The sequence below is a fragment of the Micropterus salmoides genome, unplaced genomic scaffold, assembly GCF_014851395.1.
Source record: "Micropterus salmoides isolate LMB-PRFRI ecotype aquatic unplaced genomic scaffold, ASM1485139v1 Ms_hic_scaffold_5, whole genome shotgun sequence".
Classification (NCBI taxonomy): domain Eukaryota; kingdom Metazoa; phylum Chordata; class Actinopteri; order Centrarchiformes; family Centrarchidae; genus Micropterus; species Micropterus salmoides.
Genome location: NW_024044237.1, coordinates 21,761,204 through 21,779,904, shown reverse-complemented (window position 1 = coordinate 21,779,904; position 18,701 = coordinate 21,761,204). Strand labels below are relative to the sequence as shown.

The 18,701-nt window shown below is 40.0% G+C and overlaps 1 protein-coding gene across 1 annotated transcript; it reads left to right on the top strand.

The window, feature by feature from the left end:
• The first annotated feature begins 1,503 nt into the window (after nt 1–1,503).
• vegfba (vascular endothelial growth factor Ba) lies at nt 1,504–15,419 on the top strand. The gene is made up of 8 exons (XM_038698691.1): nt 1,504–2,535; nt 7,915–7,966; nt 8,063–8,259; nt 8,372–8,445; nt 8,555–8,590; nt 11,308–11,391; nt 13,185–13,388; nt 13,907–15,419. The coding sequence occupies exons 1-8, from the start codon at nt 2,458–2,460 to the stop codon at nt 13,926–13,928; spliced, it is 747 nt and encodes a 248-aa protein (XP_038554619.1). The 5' UTR covers nt 1,504–2,457; the 3' UTR covers nt 13,929–15,419.
• The last annotated feature ends 3,282 nt before the right edge of the window (nt 15,420–18,701 follow it).

Below are 18,701 nucleotides of genomic sequence, written 5' to 3'. Positions count from 1 at the left end.
AATACCATGCTGAGTGTGTTTTTAAGAAAAGATATTGCCCTTCTCTGTCTTCTTGTCACCAGCGGCCCCTGTCCTGAGACTTCAGCAGGAGATAACACATCCCTGCATAGACACCCTCACCCTCATGTAGCGTGTGAGTGCCCTGTCATAACCCAAACACAGCATAATGACTTAGATTCTGGTGTAAGCATGCCTCCACACACACATGCGGTGGAAGACAAGCCTGATGGGAGAGGCAGCTATAACAGTACACAGGAAAAAACAGCTATGATGATAGTTTTAATTGACTTCTATCTTTAATTCAATGAGCAGCAGAGGGAAAGTGTGTCAGATCATGTACTGAAAGAATACTTTGTGTGTTGTCTCTGATTTATTGTTTGGAAAACAAAAGATAGTGATATGGAGTAGAAAAAAAAATCATTGTTAACAGACTGACCCTCAGACTTTTACACAGTAGTGCTTTATTTGATGTGATTCTGTTCTGAAAAACATTTGATGTAATAAGAAAAGTTGATAGGAGGAAGTGAAACAGTATTCACATTTATAGGGTCAAGGTGTCATAATATTTCCCCGCTTGGGCAGAAGCCAAGATGTTGAGGAAAACGTCATGTTAACTATATTTTGTATAAATGCATTAGTGTGTTGAGTGTATTGTTGATTTCCGGAGGTATGTCTTGGAAATAACTGCTAAATATAAACAAAAAATCTTTGTTCGTCATTCATTCATTACAGGAAACTTTATTCTCCATATACGTTGAGTGCTCTAGACAAATGGTGACCTGCTGCTCTGACTCTTTGTTACACAAGAAGGGTCATTGAAATGAATGAACTGAAAGTCTACCAGTTCAAGTCGGTCTCTATTTCGTCTGTGATTAGTTTCCAGAAACATTCCTAGGAAATTATTTATTTCTTATATTAGAAATTACAGACTGGCAAAATACCTTGTTACTAAATGTTATTGTCCAACATGAAGGTTTGACACATATTGGGCTGCAACTAACCATTTCATTATCATTTAATCTGCTGATCATTTTCTCAATTCATGCTTATGGTCTAAAGAATGTATAAAAAAAATAGGGAAAAAATGACATCTTCACATTGTTTTTGTCAACAGTCAGAAACCAAAGATGTTCAGTTTGCCATCATAGAGGAACACAAAAACAAGTTAATATTCAGATATGAGCAGTGTAACAACCAGAATATTTTGCATTTTTCTTAAAAAGATTCATCAATTATCAAAAGTTGCAGATACATTTTCTGACAATCGAATTATCCATTAATGGACCAATCTCAGCTCTTTAAATACAATAATTAGTAGAACAGAAACCCTTAGAGAATGCCTAACTAAAAAGAAACAATACAGAGGACATGACCTCAGTGGCAGCCACCCTACTTTTCCCCACTAACAAAGGGGCCCCTGAAGGCACCCCGACCCCCCACTTTGGGACCAGTAGAGACGCTGCACCTGTATCCATTGCGCCTGTCCCGTTTGGAAAAAGTTGGCAGCGCAATGGTTACGCTGCGTGCGTCTCAAGGGCAAAGGAAACGAGGAAACCGATCACAACAACTAATGAAGACCATACCTTTCCAGATCTCTCTGTGTGTCTGCGGACTGCCTTGCTGCTCCACGGGCTCTGTTGTAGCTGGACTGCCATGTCTGTGGAGGATGTTATTCTAGTGATATGTATAAGAGGATAAAAAAAGGGAAAGATGCGCCTGGAAGGGAAACGTCACATTTTCAGAGGGAGCGACAGCGTGGAGAGGCTGTGACCGAGCCGGGGAGCGGAATATGCGGCACTGTCCCTCTGCACGCCTGACCAAAGCGTCGGATCTTTACCGGATAAATTTCCTATAGCTGGATGGTGTGATTTGTTTCAGCCGCACAACACGTTTTAGCGGAATTTGGATGATCCTCCAGTCACGCCACCCCGGACCCCCAGACTGGTTTCATGGGATCAGGACCAATAGACTGACGGTGCCCTGAATAAAGGCTACATAGGAAGGCACCACTCAAAGTTTCATTCAGATCTCAGGATTTTAAGGTTATAGTGCCAGGGTGGGATTTAAAATTATTACTTGAGGATGGCATATTTTCTCTTTATATGTTGAAATGACTGGAGGGAGGGTTATTTTAAACAGGCAGTGCCTCACTAATTAAATACAAGGCTTTAACTAATCTATTATCAAAGTCTGGGTTGGGAACTGACTCCTCCAGTGAAAACAATAATTTTGTCTCAAGCACAAAAAGATAAAGTTATTAGCCTAATCCAGCACTGAGGATGCCACCCTGGGTGTCCTTTGAAGGAAGGGGAGACTGGAGAATGAAAGCGGGATTTCTGCGTCTTTAATCGGACACAGGAGCGAAGGAAGGACACTGTCGGACAAGCCACCTTCTTTATTTTCTTTTATTGGATCGGTCCAAAAAATATTTTTACGTGCCCCTTGGACTCCTGCACAATGGGGATTATGCTTCAAGTTATTCTAGGAATGTTTCAATTCCTGCTGCTCACCAGTATACCGACGTCCCATGCCAAGGTATGTAGCCTATATGCATTTGGCCTGAATAGACTGCATGAAGAGGTCAGCCTGCCATCGGCTATGAGCTCGCGCGACTTATTTCCAGCTTATAGCCTTTGATGGTCACTCGATTGGCAGAAAGTAGCATGACATCCATTTCTGAATGAATTTGTTCTGGAGAACATGTGGGACTTTTATCTTTGTGGAAGTTATCCAGTAGGTCAGTGACACCTGTCACTTCAGGTCCAGTGGCAGGAGAATTCAATATAATATTCCTGTAGGATATTATGGTTTGTCTGTGGTGCTCAGAAAATACTTTACAGCGATACTGTGGTGTTTATTGTCAGAAAAATTTATTTGTATAAAAACAACTTTTGGGTTGTGGAAAATACTCATTCAGCATAAATGGCTCTTATTTAATCAGGAAGACTCCCTCCACTGGGCAGGTCCACCACTTACCATTAGGAAAAGGGCTGCAGGACATCTGGACCAGAAAACCATTCATTAACAACATTACTATTAAAGGAGTAGTTCAACATTTTGGGAAGTAGCCTATGCTTTCATGTACTACCCGGGAGTTTGATGAGAAGATAGCAAAACCGTGGCTTAGTTTAGGAGAAAGACTGGAAACAAGGAAAAACAGTTAGCCTGCTTTGTCCATGTGTAACAAAATCTGCCTAGCAGCTCATCTAAAGATCCCTAATTAACATGTTTTATATGCGTCTGCATTAAAAAACTAATTGTAAAATTACTTTCTTTGGATGGGACCAAGTTTGACACATAAACTAGTCACCATGAAATGGAGAATTGTCATTTTTACACATAGTTTTCAGTAAGGATTACAAAATTAAGGACATATATAGTGTTAATGAGTTAGTAATTAGTAATTTTTTAACAGTTGGACCAGCCAAGCTAGCTGTTTCCAGTCTTTGTGCTAAGCTAAGCTAAGCTAACCAGCTGCTGGCTGTAGTTTCATAATTACTGAAAAGACAAGTGGTAGGCTATTAATCTTCTCATCTAACTCTGGGTAAGAAAGCAAATAAGTCCAAAATATCAAACTATTCCTTTAAGTCATTAACATCAACCACCAGTCCATTTAAGGAGTCTTCCTGATGAACTAGGTGAAAGAGAAAGCTAAAATCACAAAGCAAGTTTCTGGAGGTAGATTTATTAGAGCCTGACAACCCAAAAGTTGTTCAATTAATTATTTAAATCTCTGAAAATCTCAATGGTACAAAAAAGGCCAATGAAATTTTCCAACACCTCAGGGGAAGTCTTTGATTGCTTGTTATATCTTAAACCCAAAGATATGAATTTAGCAGTGTTATAAAAAAAAGAGAAAAGCAGCAGATTCTTACATTGGAGAAGCTGGAAACAGAAAAATTAATGATAGTTACGCTTGATAAATTACTTGAACCATTAATCGACTAATCAGTGCAGCTCTAAAGCCATAAATTAGCTCTTCTAAATACTTCATAAAGGGCGTCTCATTATAAAGTGGTGAGAATAATTCTTTATCAACTACATTATAGACGTTATTGACAAGAAATGTTCAGCAATAGTACTGAAGTGGTCCTTTATGTGATATATGGGTTCATTTTCCAGGACACACACACAGATGCAGACACATAGGAGACCTGCATGTGCTGTTTTTTTATTTATGTCTGGAGACTTCTATCGGGAACATGCAGTGCTCTGCAGCCCTGTGGGATCCAGCCCTGACTTTGTGCTGCTGTATGTTTTAGTGATGCATCATCCTAGACACTACATGGTATACAACCGGCCACAGCCGCCACCTCTCACCCGAGACTCTCTGCTTTCATGCCTTTTACTTTTCTGAAAGCTTATTTGAAAAAGGGGTCATCCTTGTCTTCCTGTAGTGCAGGCCCATCTGTACAGTGTTGCTCTGGGAGTGGCTGGGAGTAGACACTACAGACAGAAATACCAGTGCAGATGGTATTGGGCTGGCACTCAGAAGTGTGTGTGTGTGTGTGTGTGTGTGTGTGTGTGTGTGTATGTCTGGCTGCCAAAAGGAGGTAATCTTATGCTCGTCTCAAAGACTGATACAGCAAAGACACACTTACTTAAGCTCACATCCCACCAGTCACAAAATGGCCTCAGTTCCAGCTTAGCTCAGAATCACTGTGGGCCTAACCAGTGTGTGTGGGTAGAGGGGGGTGGAGAAGTTAAAGGGGGGCGACTGGACAAAGTCTACATTCCCTTACAAGTGGCCTTGGTCTTCACAGACACACACACACACACGCACACACTCACAGGTCCAATAACATCAGTGTGTGTGTGTTGGAGAGCTATAAAATTCAGTTTCTCTTGCTGTGCTTTCTTTCAGTAGTGGAAGAAGTATTTAGATCAATTACATAGGTACAAATACCAATAAAACTATGTAAAAATAATCTAAAAGTACAAGTAATAGTGTTTAAAATCCTACTTAAGTAAGACAAGTATTATCTGGTAAAGTGCAAAATTTCCTTAAGTCTCAGATATTTTCTGTTGTTTGTGAAATATTGAATAATTTTGCATCTTTGGGCCTTAAACAGATATTTTAAAAAAAACATCTGAGATGTTTAGAGGAGACCCCTGAATCAGGGGACAAGAGGCCCCAACTAGACTGCTAAACTGCTTTTATTTAAGGGGTCAAAAGCCAATCCAGTTGGGAACCACTGGTTTAATATTTATCTGCAAAGTGACTATTGCTATAAAATAAATGTAGTTTCCCTTGAGATGTAGTGTAGTAGAAGTATAAAGTAGCAAAAAAATGAAATTAGTCCAGTAAAGTACAAGTACCTCAAATTTATCCTTAACAGTACTTAAGTAAATGTACTTTCGACCACTTGTGTTTTACCTCCCAGAGGTGACTATAGGACACTGTATTTTAGCGTAAAACTGCATGTGGGCAACGTAAGCTAACATGTTCAAATTAATGTCAGAACAGAATAAATTTAAATATAGTAATAGCTGTCTTGCTCATCAGCTCCCAGTTGCACCCTTACTGTGACAGTGGCAGATTCTTGACCTATACCACTGCTGGGCTACTGAAGGTGTTTCAAACGCCAAAATAATGTGATAGCCTTGAGGTCAAAGGCAGCAGGTATAACTCATTCAGTCAGTCGTGGAGTTGATATATTGATTGGTTGGATTTTGGTCATGACATTTTCAGTTGCAGGCTCAAATGGACTAAAATGAGGCACGTTTGATTTAACTGTCGTACTACTGTAGGTCTTTTGCGTGTGTATCAGTTTTCACTTTCCTCCTGTCGTTTAACCACCATGCAATATTGAGCTTTTCATGTGCAGATGGCAGGTGTGAATTATTGTGCTGTTCATTAACAGGAAGTACTTTGATCTGTTGATACGCACCAGCAGCCTTTTACAACAGTGTCAAACAGGAGCATGCAGGCTCAAGCTCAATAGTTAGTTCATAAAAAATCTCTTATTGATCAATAACAGCAGGTACATTACACTGTTGTACACATTTGTAAGAAAATCTTTAATTTATTTATTTATTTACAAAATATCAACATTGATACAAATACTCTTTAGCATGTGAGGGCAATCTATGTAGGGGAGAGCGGGGTAAGTTATTACGTGAGTAAATTGTCACACTACTCGTAACACTAGAGTCTCTATCTCAAAAATCAAATAGCCACTTTGTGTGACTTCTTGCTCTATGTTCAACTTCCTGTTCACATGTGGTCAAGGTCACTCTAATCTGAGGTGAGCACACTTTTCTTATTTTTTTGCTTCAAAAGTAAAACTTTACATTTCATGCAATACAACTTCGTTAGGTATGAATGTTCAAAATGATAACTTTGCACAAAGTAGAGAAGACAATAACATGTCTTTTGATACTTCAGCTGAAGAGCTATGTTGTGCTAACTTTGAGATTTAACCAACATTAGCACACGCCAGTTGTCTCATTGACTTTGGGGCAGTCTCAATGAAATAAAATTGACAAATATTCAATAAAATCATTAAAAGATAAATAAATTTCACGGATGCAAATTTGATAATAAGAATTATTAATGTACATTTTTAACTCCGTTACATAATACCTCTGACACCAGTATTAAATGATAAGGTAAGTAGAATATTGTACACTTTAATTTACAGCAGCAGCAACATGCCTGGACTACACAAGACTATATTCATGATACTGTATGAAGTAGTGTGTGTGTGTGTGTTGGTATACAGTCTTATACTGTAGGCATGTAGTATGTTAGTAGACACAAACACACACAGTACTTCATACAGTCATTAATGTAGTGAGGCAACAAGGATAGTAGACAAATAAATCTGTAATTTATTTGTAATGGCAGCACAAAACCTGACAAAATGTTAAACGCAGTCAGGCAGCTCAGGCCAAGCAACTTATGTGTGCCAGAACTGTGACTCTGAATATATGCCTGATTATTCAGATCCAGATGTGTACAATGTTAGTGTGTTTAAACACCACATCTGTTTTGTTAAGAAGTTATACATATAAGCAAGTTATCTGCAGCATCACATTCAATTAATTTGATTTTAAAGTTCAAAGAAAGAGATTGTGCCACTTAATGTGCACTCTGCCAACATTTTTGTTTTGAATGAAATTATTTATTTTTGGTCTGAATTTGGAATTGAAATAAATATTCACAATTAAGTGTCCTAATTGTTTGATAATCCAGACAACTTACCTGCCGATGGGGCAAAATCTCACCAATTGCACACTCTCTATTCAACAGTCTATAGATCCATAACAAGATAAGATATGAAGACGTAATGAATACAAAATATGTGCCCAAGAATTCCTTCTTTCATTTGGTATGACATTTGTACCATTGTGATGTACGGTGCAACATTAAATGTTAGGCAGCGTGAAAAGTGTGACAACATACCCTGCTCTCCCCTACTTCATATAACTGTTTTTGATTTAATTGATATAAAAAATTCATTTTATATATTTTATATAATAATACGATTTGTTTATAGGTGCACATTGTTATATTTTTGTTTCATTTCAAAATATTTTTGTAGAATTCAGATAAATTCAGAATGCATGGCGGTTAGTTTGGTTTTTGCGTTAAAATCTTTAGTTTTTATATTAACATCATTGTATATTGAATAGAATCATAGTATAAACCAGCATCAAACACATTGAGGATTATTGTTTATCTTTGATGATGACCTACCAACATATTCATTTACCCAGCTGTTGACTGACTACTATACATATTTTCTTCTCTTTCCTGTATATTTGTGTCAAGTTTGAACACCACTGGTCATGACTCTAAAGTGCAATGCTGAGCGTTATCTAACAGGCCATCTTAACCAGGAAACTCTAAACCTATTGACACAGTGCTTTTTACATTAACCTTTTCAGTATTTTTATTTCTCCCTCCAGCTTGCTCACTGGCGGCCAGCAGACTCCCCAAAATCCAGGGACGGCCGAGAAGGTACGCTCCCTGTTCCTGCAAAGAATCCTGCAGTCCTTCATGGAGCTGATGAATAAAATCATGACTGTATTGATTTTGTCTGTGTTTCTCCCCCAGTGCGGCGGTGGTTGGAGGTTTATTCGCGGAGCGGCTGTGAGCCTCGGGACACTCTGGTGGAGGTTTGGAGGGAGTTGCCAGGTGAGACGCACCATCTCTTTATCCCATCCTGCGTGTCGGTGAGACGATGTGGTGGCTGCTGTGCTGACGAGGCCCTGGAGTGTGTTCCCTCGCTCACACACACTGTCACCATGGAGGTATACGCACAAAGACACACTAAATCCTGCTCAGGTGTACAACAGTAGATGATTAATGTTGGAAACAGTGAGGGGATGTCTGCAGTTGATTTTTTTTCTGAACTGTGTGCAGCTGATGAGAACTTCTTTCATGAAGCATGAACTTATTGAACTGCCGTTTGTCGAGCACAGCCAGTGTGAGTGCAGGTAAGAAAACACACTGTCGATGTCTGTGCTCAGAGACACATTGCGGACCTGTTGTTCATTGACCTCACAGCAGCTTTACACTGACATTGTCTGCTTTATCTGTGTACAGATTAAAAGAACAATTCCAGCCAACACCTACTACAAGGTAACACATTTTGTTTTTAATTTCTTTGTCTGTCCAACTTCTTCTCTTTTCATCATTCTAATTTATGTGTGTGAGTGAGCTGTTGTTGTCAAATCTCATGTTCCATCATCTGTTATGACATAATAAAACCCCGCCTGTGTCGCCGTGTCCACTAATGATCCTCTTATAATTCTGCTGATAATGTTAGTGATGAGGAGGAGGTAGTCAAAGGAGTGTTTCAGTCAAAAACTGTTCTGGTGTAACCCAAGTAGCCATAAGTGGCTGAATGATGTTGAAAAGAGGTTTCCCCTATCAGCCACTTGTTCTCACATTTATTATCCGAGCCTAACATGCTTTAATTTACATTTTGTCATGTGGGTGAATTCAGCCATTTTGAAAACTCCAACACCTCAGGTCAATATCTCACCTTTTACATGCAATACATTACCAAATTCACACCATCAATGTAAATCCATGAAGTATGTCAGTGTTTGCTTTCCAGGTTTGATTATGAATAAACATTGTGAGGAATCAACTTGCTCACTCTTGTTTTAACTGGTGCATTTAAACAGTGAAAGCAGCAATACCCAATAAAAACATTAGTAGGACACTAAACAAAGCACAGCTTTAGTTCAGGCAGGCAACGAAGTCAAGCTCAGCTCACAGTCCCAGCACATCAGCTGATAGCCACCCATGTCAAAGTCAGCCCACATCACCTGACAGCTCAGCTTAGCATTCATTGGCAAAATCCATACAAGGCGCCTTATTTAAGCTGCTTTAGCCTGCCCACCCTTGCTGCTTCCTCTGTGAGCCGCTTGTAACCCGCTGCCAACCCAGCACCTCTTTTTAGGCTATTCCTGACCAATTAGTATCATTTCGGATGTTACGGATGCCTGCTCTCCTCTGTACCCCTGGTCTTTGCTGCTGCTTTATCTGTTTCTGGCTTTCAATGTATGCACGTGGAAGGGCAGGGGGGTCCCAGAACAGAGCCACACTGCCAAACACATAACTTACTGCAGAGAAAATAAAATGTCCTTGATAAAATTGTCCTGATTGGATTATAGCGTATCAGTTAATACTACGCTTTTCTGCAGCCGACCGTGAGGTCCTTTAATACACCATCAACAGTTGCTTGTCGCAACTGCATTGCCTTTCTTAGGTTTATTTATTAGTTTGAAAATGGCAGGAAACATGAGGAGGTAATGTGGTAAAGGTGGAATCGAACCAGGCACTTTGCAGTTACATGGTATGGGTCTTAAAGATCTGCCTCACCAGGATACAACAAAATTCAAGGTGACAAATTGTTAATGGTGATGGTTTATTTATCTCAATGCAAGCAAGTTTCTGCAAATTGACTTTAGAGCTTCAGATTTGTGGTCAGTGGACTAAAACATGAAGACACCTATCATTTTCAGGTGGTAGGTACCGTGCTGTTGAGGTTTTGTTGAACGTCAGTTGGGACTGACAGTTGTACAGTGAGAAAGGAACATTCCCGTTGCATCCCTGATGTTTGTTTGTGTACCTCATACTGGCAGGTCCAACTGCGCAATCATATGATTGCATCTTAAATGTTTATGTCCCCCTGCTTCCTGTTAGGATGTGGACATAAATAACGGATACCAATGTATGTGTGTGTATGCAGTTTTTACCCTCTTCAGGTGTCTATACGTGTTTGGCGTTGCTGAATCCCTACATGTAGGCCTATTTGCGTATGTGTACATTCTCTGTGCGCTGTTATTAATGTGTGTGAAGTTTTAATGTGTGTGAAGTTTTTATGTGTGTGAATATTTGCCTTTGTGTGTTTATGTGTGTGTTTGCCCCTCCATGAGTTAGCATCTGTGTGACTCTCTTCCAGCATCCCCTGGGGCAGCCCGCATCCTGTTGTCACCATAGTGATGATTTTATCTTCCGTGCCATGTGCTCTCTCACAGACTGACGGAGCAGAGTCACACATCCATGATAGTAAATTAAAGCTCCAAAGAAACAGCAGCAGGAGCACACTCTGTTTATAATGTCAGAGCTAAGCTGGTAAACACAGGCCCAATAATTTGATATAGTTTAATATAGTTTGCAGCAGATGGTATTAGAACAAACAGACAGGGGTCGTTAAACCGGGAAAACCAAAAACCAAAGCTGTGGGCAGGTGCACTTTCCTGTTGGGGGCAGTAAAAGAGATTGTGCTCAATAGAAGCTGGGCACTCAAAATGATAAGGAGGATAGGGATCAGCAACCTGGAGTGGACAGAGCTTGGTAAACTCCAGGCGCTGTGGACATGGCCCAAAAACCCAATGCTAATAAGCTGTGACATTTTCTCTTACTTTTTGGGGTGTGTCTCTCTCTCCTGATAGCTCACACAAATGTCTTTGTTTTGTCTTCTGCGTTGATTTTTGTTAATGCCAGGGAATGTGTTAAGATATTAAGTTACTGTGTAGCAACCCATCATATTTTATATGTTAAATGTAGGTTCTGAAAATCATTTTCATCAAAATAACTTCAGATAAATTTAGTGGAACCAAAAATACAATATTTACCTCGGATTATAAGTAAAATAGCATTAACTAAAATACTCAAGTAAAGTAGAAGTACCCCGAATTGTGCTTCAGTATAGTATATGAATAAAATGTGCTTAGTTCATTTCCTGCAACATTCTGGTATTTAAGAGCATCAAATTATCCTTAATTAGTGAATAATGCAATTTGTTTAATGTATGTAACATTATGTGTGTCTGATAATCCCAGGCCCTATGTGAAGCCAACAAGAAAAGACAAGAAAAAGGAGAGGGGGAAGTCCAGACAGAAGACAACTGGAGCCTCCAGAGCTGCGTATGTTGAATATTCAGTAGGCTTAAGGCTTGTAACTCCATTACAGGCTTGTATTTAACTCAGTTACAAGCCTTAAGCTGACATTTTTGTTATGTTTTTGTTGTAAAGTCAGTATTTTCCAGATAATGTCAGCGTCAGAGTGAATGTTTGGATTAGAAACAAAAACTAGGTTATCTGGTCTACATTATTACTGAAGGACAATTTGTTTTACAGCCACAGGGGTCAAGGTCTCTTTCTCTCTCTCTCTCTCACACACACACACACACACACACACACACACACACACACACACACACACACACACAACCACACACACACACACACACACACATGCACACACACACACACACACACACACACACACACGTTTGTTCCTCTATCCCCGTGGAGACATCTCATTAACATAATGCGTGCCCGAGCCCCTTAACCCTAACCTTAACCGTCACAACTACATGCTTAACCCTAAACCTAACCCTATCCTAATTGTAACCTGAACCCTAAAGCCTTAATCTTAACCCTAAAAAAGCAGTCTCTAGCCATGGAGACATTCATTTTTGTCCCCATTGGTTAATGTGCATTCAAGTTAAAGTCCTCACTGGGATTTAAAAACATGAAACAAATACACACTAAATAACACTATATAGCAGCCATTCATTCATCTTTAATATTTACTGTGATCAGTTACGTTACATTTATTTATTATTTCATTCATGACTTATGCTGTTAAAAAGGTCAGTTGAAACATTCAAGGACAAAAACAACATTTTGAAACTATTAACCTGACATTTGATCACACTATGATCTGAGAGGATCAGGAGAGTTTAGGTTGGGCGTGTCTTTCCACTACTATGATTCAGTCTTGAGCTGCAAAGGATAAAGGCGATAGCGCTCTTTTTCCTCACCACTTCACTTTGCTGTCAGTCATTTCTGGCACCCGGGGGCCAGAGGTGGCTCGGTTTGGGTGTGATGTCCCTCAGCACCCATCCATCACTCAGAACAGGCTTTATTCAGACTCTGGCAGGGGTGAAATCTGTGTAATTTGCTCCCAAATGCCACTCCGTCTGTCCATGCCAATGGCAGGCGTGGTCCCTGGGATCTGAATAACGATGGCCCCTCTCTGCTTCATTAAGTAACTTCATTAAAGCTGCCAGCCTCCCGGGAAGACTGAGGCAGAACCAGCTCCGGTTAATGGACCAACTGACACAGGACACTTTGTCAGACTCAGAGAAAGTACAGAGCATCTAGAGGAGAAACCTCTCAAGGCCTCACAGGCCACAGAGTGAATATAGCCATGGTAACGGACATTTACAGACAGACGGAAAGAGCAGAAAGTTTGTCAGCAGCTGATGAAACGGGATCCCACATAAGTCACATATCTCCCACACACTGCACTACCTGGGTTTGTTTCAGACTGGCATTGTGCATGTTTAAACAAGCCTTGCGCTTCATTTTTAGCCATGCTAGTGACATAGGATCAATGGCAAAATAGCTAAATCTTTTAGACCCTATGTGGATACCATAGCATGGCTCTAACTGTCAGTGTCTAAATACTCATTGGATGGATTGTTAAACATTCAGGTCCCCCTCAGGATAAATTTAAAAAACTTTGGTGATCCAGTAACTTATTATCTAGCCCAACCATTAGGTCAAACTTTTTATTTGTCCAAAACTTTTAGCTCAGAGCATCACTGTGCAGGCTCACAGAGCCACTTGCATGGCTGTGGACTTGTTAATCTGTGAATTAATACACTATGCAGCTAACCCCACTGTTCTTACGCCCCTCCTCCATCCAGGACCCATGCCCCCCCATCTCTTCCTCCCCCATCACCTCCACCCACCAGCTTATCTCCCTCTCCCTCTCCCTCTCTGGGGCCTCGTTGCCGCCCCTGCAGAGGGAGGAAGTGGGCACTGGATGCTCCGTTTTGTCAGTGTCGCTGCACCATCAAAGCTGAGAGCTGCATCCGGAAAGGCCGGAGGCTTGACCCTCGCCGCTGCAGGTCAGTCCACACGCAACCAAAATATTAAAATCTGCTTGAAAAAAATCATTTGTTTATTGCTTTTTGAGCAAACCAATATGTTGTTAAAACACAAGAATACAAAAACAAGAGAAAAAATCAGGATTCATTTTAGCAAGTATATTCTCGTTCTGGAGCATCTTCCCATTGCTCCTGTGTTATAGTTAAACAAAAATCCATTTCCTATGCAGATTTTAAAATATCTAATTAGAAATTCTTGATCAGTCACTTGAATTTTGAAGCAGTGAGAAAGCTTTGCTTGGAGAGGCTGTAAGACATGTGGTAGAGGAGGTTGACTATTAGTTGTAGGGTCGGTGCTTTGAAGTGTCCTTGTAGTAAGACAATGAATCCCAAATTGCTCCCAATGTAGGTCTATTTGATGGGTCTAATTTATGTAATTTTGGACAAGAGCAATTACTATCCATCGTACATGTGAGAATCAGCCCTTTATCTGTCAAACAATCTTTTATTCTAAAACCTTCCTCTCTTTATTGTTTCAGGTGTGATGTCATGAGGACCTGAGGCGTCCACCCTCTTACTTTTCTCTTCCTTCTTTCCACCAACCCCTGCTGATTCATCACCCACTCTCAGCATCAGTGCCATGGCGCATAGAAACGGTCGGACTTCCAGTACCTCAGACTGAAGGAAATTAGCACACACAAGAACCTGTAGTAGTGCTCTAGTTTAGCAACAAGTGCAGCATTACAGCCTGAATATATATCTACATGTTTGTGTGAGTGCGTGCAGCCAAACATCTTGCCACATCTTCGCTTTCGTGGTAAAGTTCACATGTATGTGCGTGTACAGACATGTAGAGTCACAAAACACATCCACATGAGTGGAGGAATAAAATGGCAGTGAAATGGCAACTTTGAGAGACGTGTAAGTGGATTTCAGACAAAATCTTTCTTGGTGGACACAATGAAAGTGCTCCTGCTCTGCTGTGGTTTGGAGGTTGGACCACGAGAGTCTCTTGTGGTCTGCAGTTGAATTTATAAATACAAGAGAACAGTGGAAGCACGAATGATCATATTACACAAGAACAATGAATAGGAAGTGGAATGGTCTTACGTAAGTGTCCTACGTCATGACGCTACAGTGGAAGATGTGATTTGTTGTTCACAGGCAATCTGCACATGGAGACGGATTCAAGGATGAAGTCAAGACCAATTTTTGTGCGGAGGACTTGAAAAACAGCAGCACTAGATTATAGATGGACACATCCCCACTTAGACGTACCAGAAAGGCATGCACATGGACATGCATATGAACTGGCACCCCAGTGTGTGTGGACCTATAGTTGAGCTGAATGCTGAGATGGAGTGTATCTGTGTGGTCTCACCACTGAAAGACCCAGATGGGATATCCCTGCAGCCGTTCTCTCTCATTCAAAGCGAATGACCACAGGCTGGCTCTCCAAGCTGCTTTCCGGCATTTGTTTAATTTGGGCCTTTTGTCTCCATCTTTCCTCGGCTCCTGGATTGAAAGCAGCCGCAATGCCTCGCTTTGCACCTCTTTTAGGCAGTGAGGAGAATGACAATAATGAGGTCTGGCGGCTGTCCACTGCTTCACACACAAACATTCACACTTATAATACCAGGAACACAGAAGACACTGCAAATGCAGACACACACACAATCTTACTTACTCTGTGCGATAGCAGGCACACATACATGCATATTTATACACACACACACACACACACACACACACACACACACACACACACACACACACACACACACAATGTGAAACAACTGCAGGTAGCCATAAGCTTTTGTTTGTGCCACACCAAGTGTGCAAATATATGTCAGTTGTTAAGATTTGCAATTTACTGCAAAGTCTTCATTTAAAATTGTATTGTATGGTTCTGTTATATATTTTTTTTATAATTCTGTCAAGTTGATTGAAAAGATATTCTATATTGCAGAATGTGTCTTTGTTTTGATGCTGTTCATCTTTAATCCGTCTGCATAAAGAGTCACATTGGGTGGCCAGCTATATACACACACAGCATCTAAACCGATATCCAAATGTATTGAATTGAAATAGAGACGGCTCACATGGGCCACACAGGGGAGACTATATACATTGTAATGTGTAATTCAAACAATCAGTGGGGCAGCATTGTCCCCAGCACACAGACACCAAGCAAAGAGCCATTCCCAATGCAGGGAAAAGAAAACATGTCTGTTTTTGTTGCATGTTACAGCCGGGATGGAAAGAGTATTTTTCATTTGGAACATAACTTGTTTATATTCTGACTGAATCTCACGGTTTAACTCTGTGTTAGTTCATGACTGCTTGGCTGCTGGGTAGGATCAGGAATTTGAACTGTGACTGTTTCAGAAAGGATGAGGTCTTGAGCAGCTTGTCAGTCAGCGTGACAGGCTAAAGCCACAGCTCAGAGGAGCGGGTCATGGAGTTTAAACCCATTTTTGACACTCATTCAGACCCATTGTTCTGTGGTAAACTCGACTGAGTACATTTTACCAGTGACGTCTGAGCTCCATGACAAACAGTAGCTTTGAAACTCCATGATTCATGTCGGTACTCTCCCCCAGGACTCATACGATCCTTCTGATTCAAACATCATGCAGTCCTGAGTCTGAATTATTTATGTCTCAGCCTTGAGCAAAATAACCTTGTTTCAGTGGTTGGTGTGATAAGCTCTGTATTTATATTCTCCTGAGATGAGATAATTTTTTTTCCAAGTTCATTGTTCAGTGTTTGTTATTACTGTCAATCAATGCTTCAATCACTACCTCTATATCATAACATATTAATGACCAAGTATTAGAGCATTATTGTTACTTTCTCTGTGTTATTTCAGACCTCTTTTAAGATAATTATGTTTTTATTTACATTTAGCAATAAGCATAATCTCCTGTGTAGAGAAGTGGCGCTGCAGCAGATCTGTAGTGATTATCACTGGTTTAGAGGAACCTATAGGAGTTTTCTGTGTACGTCTTAATAATCTGAAGGGAAGTGTTTTTCATATGACGAGAACTGAACCGGTACTCTCACTCTGGAGTACAGACCAGACACTGTGTGATAATGTGGAACAGATGATGGTTTCCCAAAGGGTTTGTAGCTTCAAACTACTGGTTACTGGTCAATACACATATTTGCTTTGTTGCTGAGAGTTGAGAAGATTCCACTCTCATAGAATAGAAAGGAAGCTGGATCCAGCAGTCAGTTAGCTTAGCTTAGCATAAAGACTGGAAACAGCTAGCGGGGCTCTGTCTGAAAGCTTTATATAAATCAATGTAACTGTACCTCCAAAATTGACTCGTTAATATGTTAATTTATTTTGTTTAATTTGTGTAAAAAATAGTGCTGGGCAACGATTACAATTTTTAATCGCGATTAATTGCATGATTTTCTTGCGATTAATCGCTTTTAAACGCATTGTTACACGTAAAATTGAATAATGAATTCTAAAGTAGTGTATTGCACAATTTTAATTTAAATGTACTGCTATATACACAAAAGTATAATAACATGTGGTTTGCAAACACTTTACAGAATAAGGTGCTTTTTACCAGCAGTATTCCCTTTACACAGTAGCAATAAAATATTTCCTGTAAATCTCAACTTAAACATTAATATAATCAAATCAAATATTAAACCAAAGCTATTTGCTACTGCCAGGGCATTACCTTTTATCTAGCTTGTTAAAACAAGTTACCATCAGAGTCCAGTTTTCTTGGGGGTTTTTTTTGAACAGGTATCAGCATCAGGAATCTTTTATCAGGGAGCAGCAGAAACAGTCTGTTCAGTAGGGTTGGGACGATGTCTACAAAACTACATTGAAACATCGGGATGGACTATGGTGTGGGGGGTGGGGGGGTGTAGCGGGGTCGGTGCGTGTGTTCACTCGCACAGACTTCACTTGGTTAAAAACTTGAAATGACGTTAGAGGTCACGGTGGATAGAGGGGTGGATATTTTACAAGCACAGACCAGGTAACGTTAAAGTAGCATTGAACACAGGGTGCAGATGTTGGTTTCGTCTGTTTGACTTGTTTGATAGGCTGCGTCATTAACAAGCAAGCGGCTCACCTGCGGCCGTGATAACGGATCAATACGGAAAAATACGAAAAAAAGATGACAGCGTAGTCTGCCTCCACTGCCTCCACTGCTTGTTCAAACCCATGGTTTGACTGTATGTTTATTCAGAGCCAGTGAGCAAGGGACTTTCAAACTAATAATAATAAAATAAAAACTGCGTTAACGTGTGATAAAATAATTGTCAGCGTTAATTAATTAATGCGTTAACGCGATAATAACGCCTTAAAGTGCCCAGCCCTAGTAAAAACCAAAGTGTGAAGTTTTACAACTGCTTTTACAGGGGGTTTATGTGTTTATAGGGTTTTAACAAGCAAGATATAACATGTTAATAAGTGATCTTTAGAGGTACTAGTAGGCAGATTTTGTTACTTTTTGACAGAGTCAGGCTAGCTGTTCCCAGTCTTTATGCTAAGCTAAGCTTACCAGCTACTGGTCTATAGAGGGTATTTACTGGACAGACATGAGAGTAGTATCAATGTTCTCATTTAACTCTCAGCAAGAATACCATTAAGAGCATTTCCCAAATATTTAAACTAACCTAAGTTTTTCTTACTCAATTGCATTATTAATTTCTGCTCATGTATTTATAATTTTTTCCACTTGTTTTTCAATTTTCCAGCCTTTATTTCTAGATAATATTGCATTTTATGAACAATAAAGCAAACTGTTTTGGGAAACCTAAGAGTCCCTGAACCCCAGTACAGATTGCACTTGTGTTCAAGATTGCAAAGCACATACTATACATTAGTCCACTGGAAAAAAAACTTCTGCTGAAGACAGAACTGAAGGAGCAAATGGACTGAAAAGCTCCACTCATAAAGATGTACCACATTTCAAAGACATTCCACCGAAAAAAGTTGTGGCACGGAGATAACTTTTTGAGGGCCTACAGTTGTTATTTCTTGTGACCAAATTTTCGTATTTAACTTTCGTGTTTAAGTACCAATTTTGAACAATAAAAGCAACAACAGCAAATTCCATCAGAAAGCATTAGTATCCCATCATTTCACCACCACAACTCTAAGATATACAGCTTGGACATATTAATATCCTATTCAAATGTCCTGATCCTGTGTCAGTATAAAACATCAGTGTGCTTTGTATCTGCACATTATACTGTAAAGGTATCCCTGTTCTAGCCTCCAGTGTCTTAGCCTATAGAGACCCCCTACTAAACTATATAACATTTTATAATCACTAATATCCAGCCATGACCTTGTGT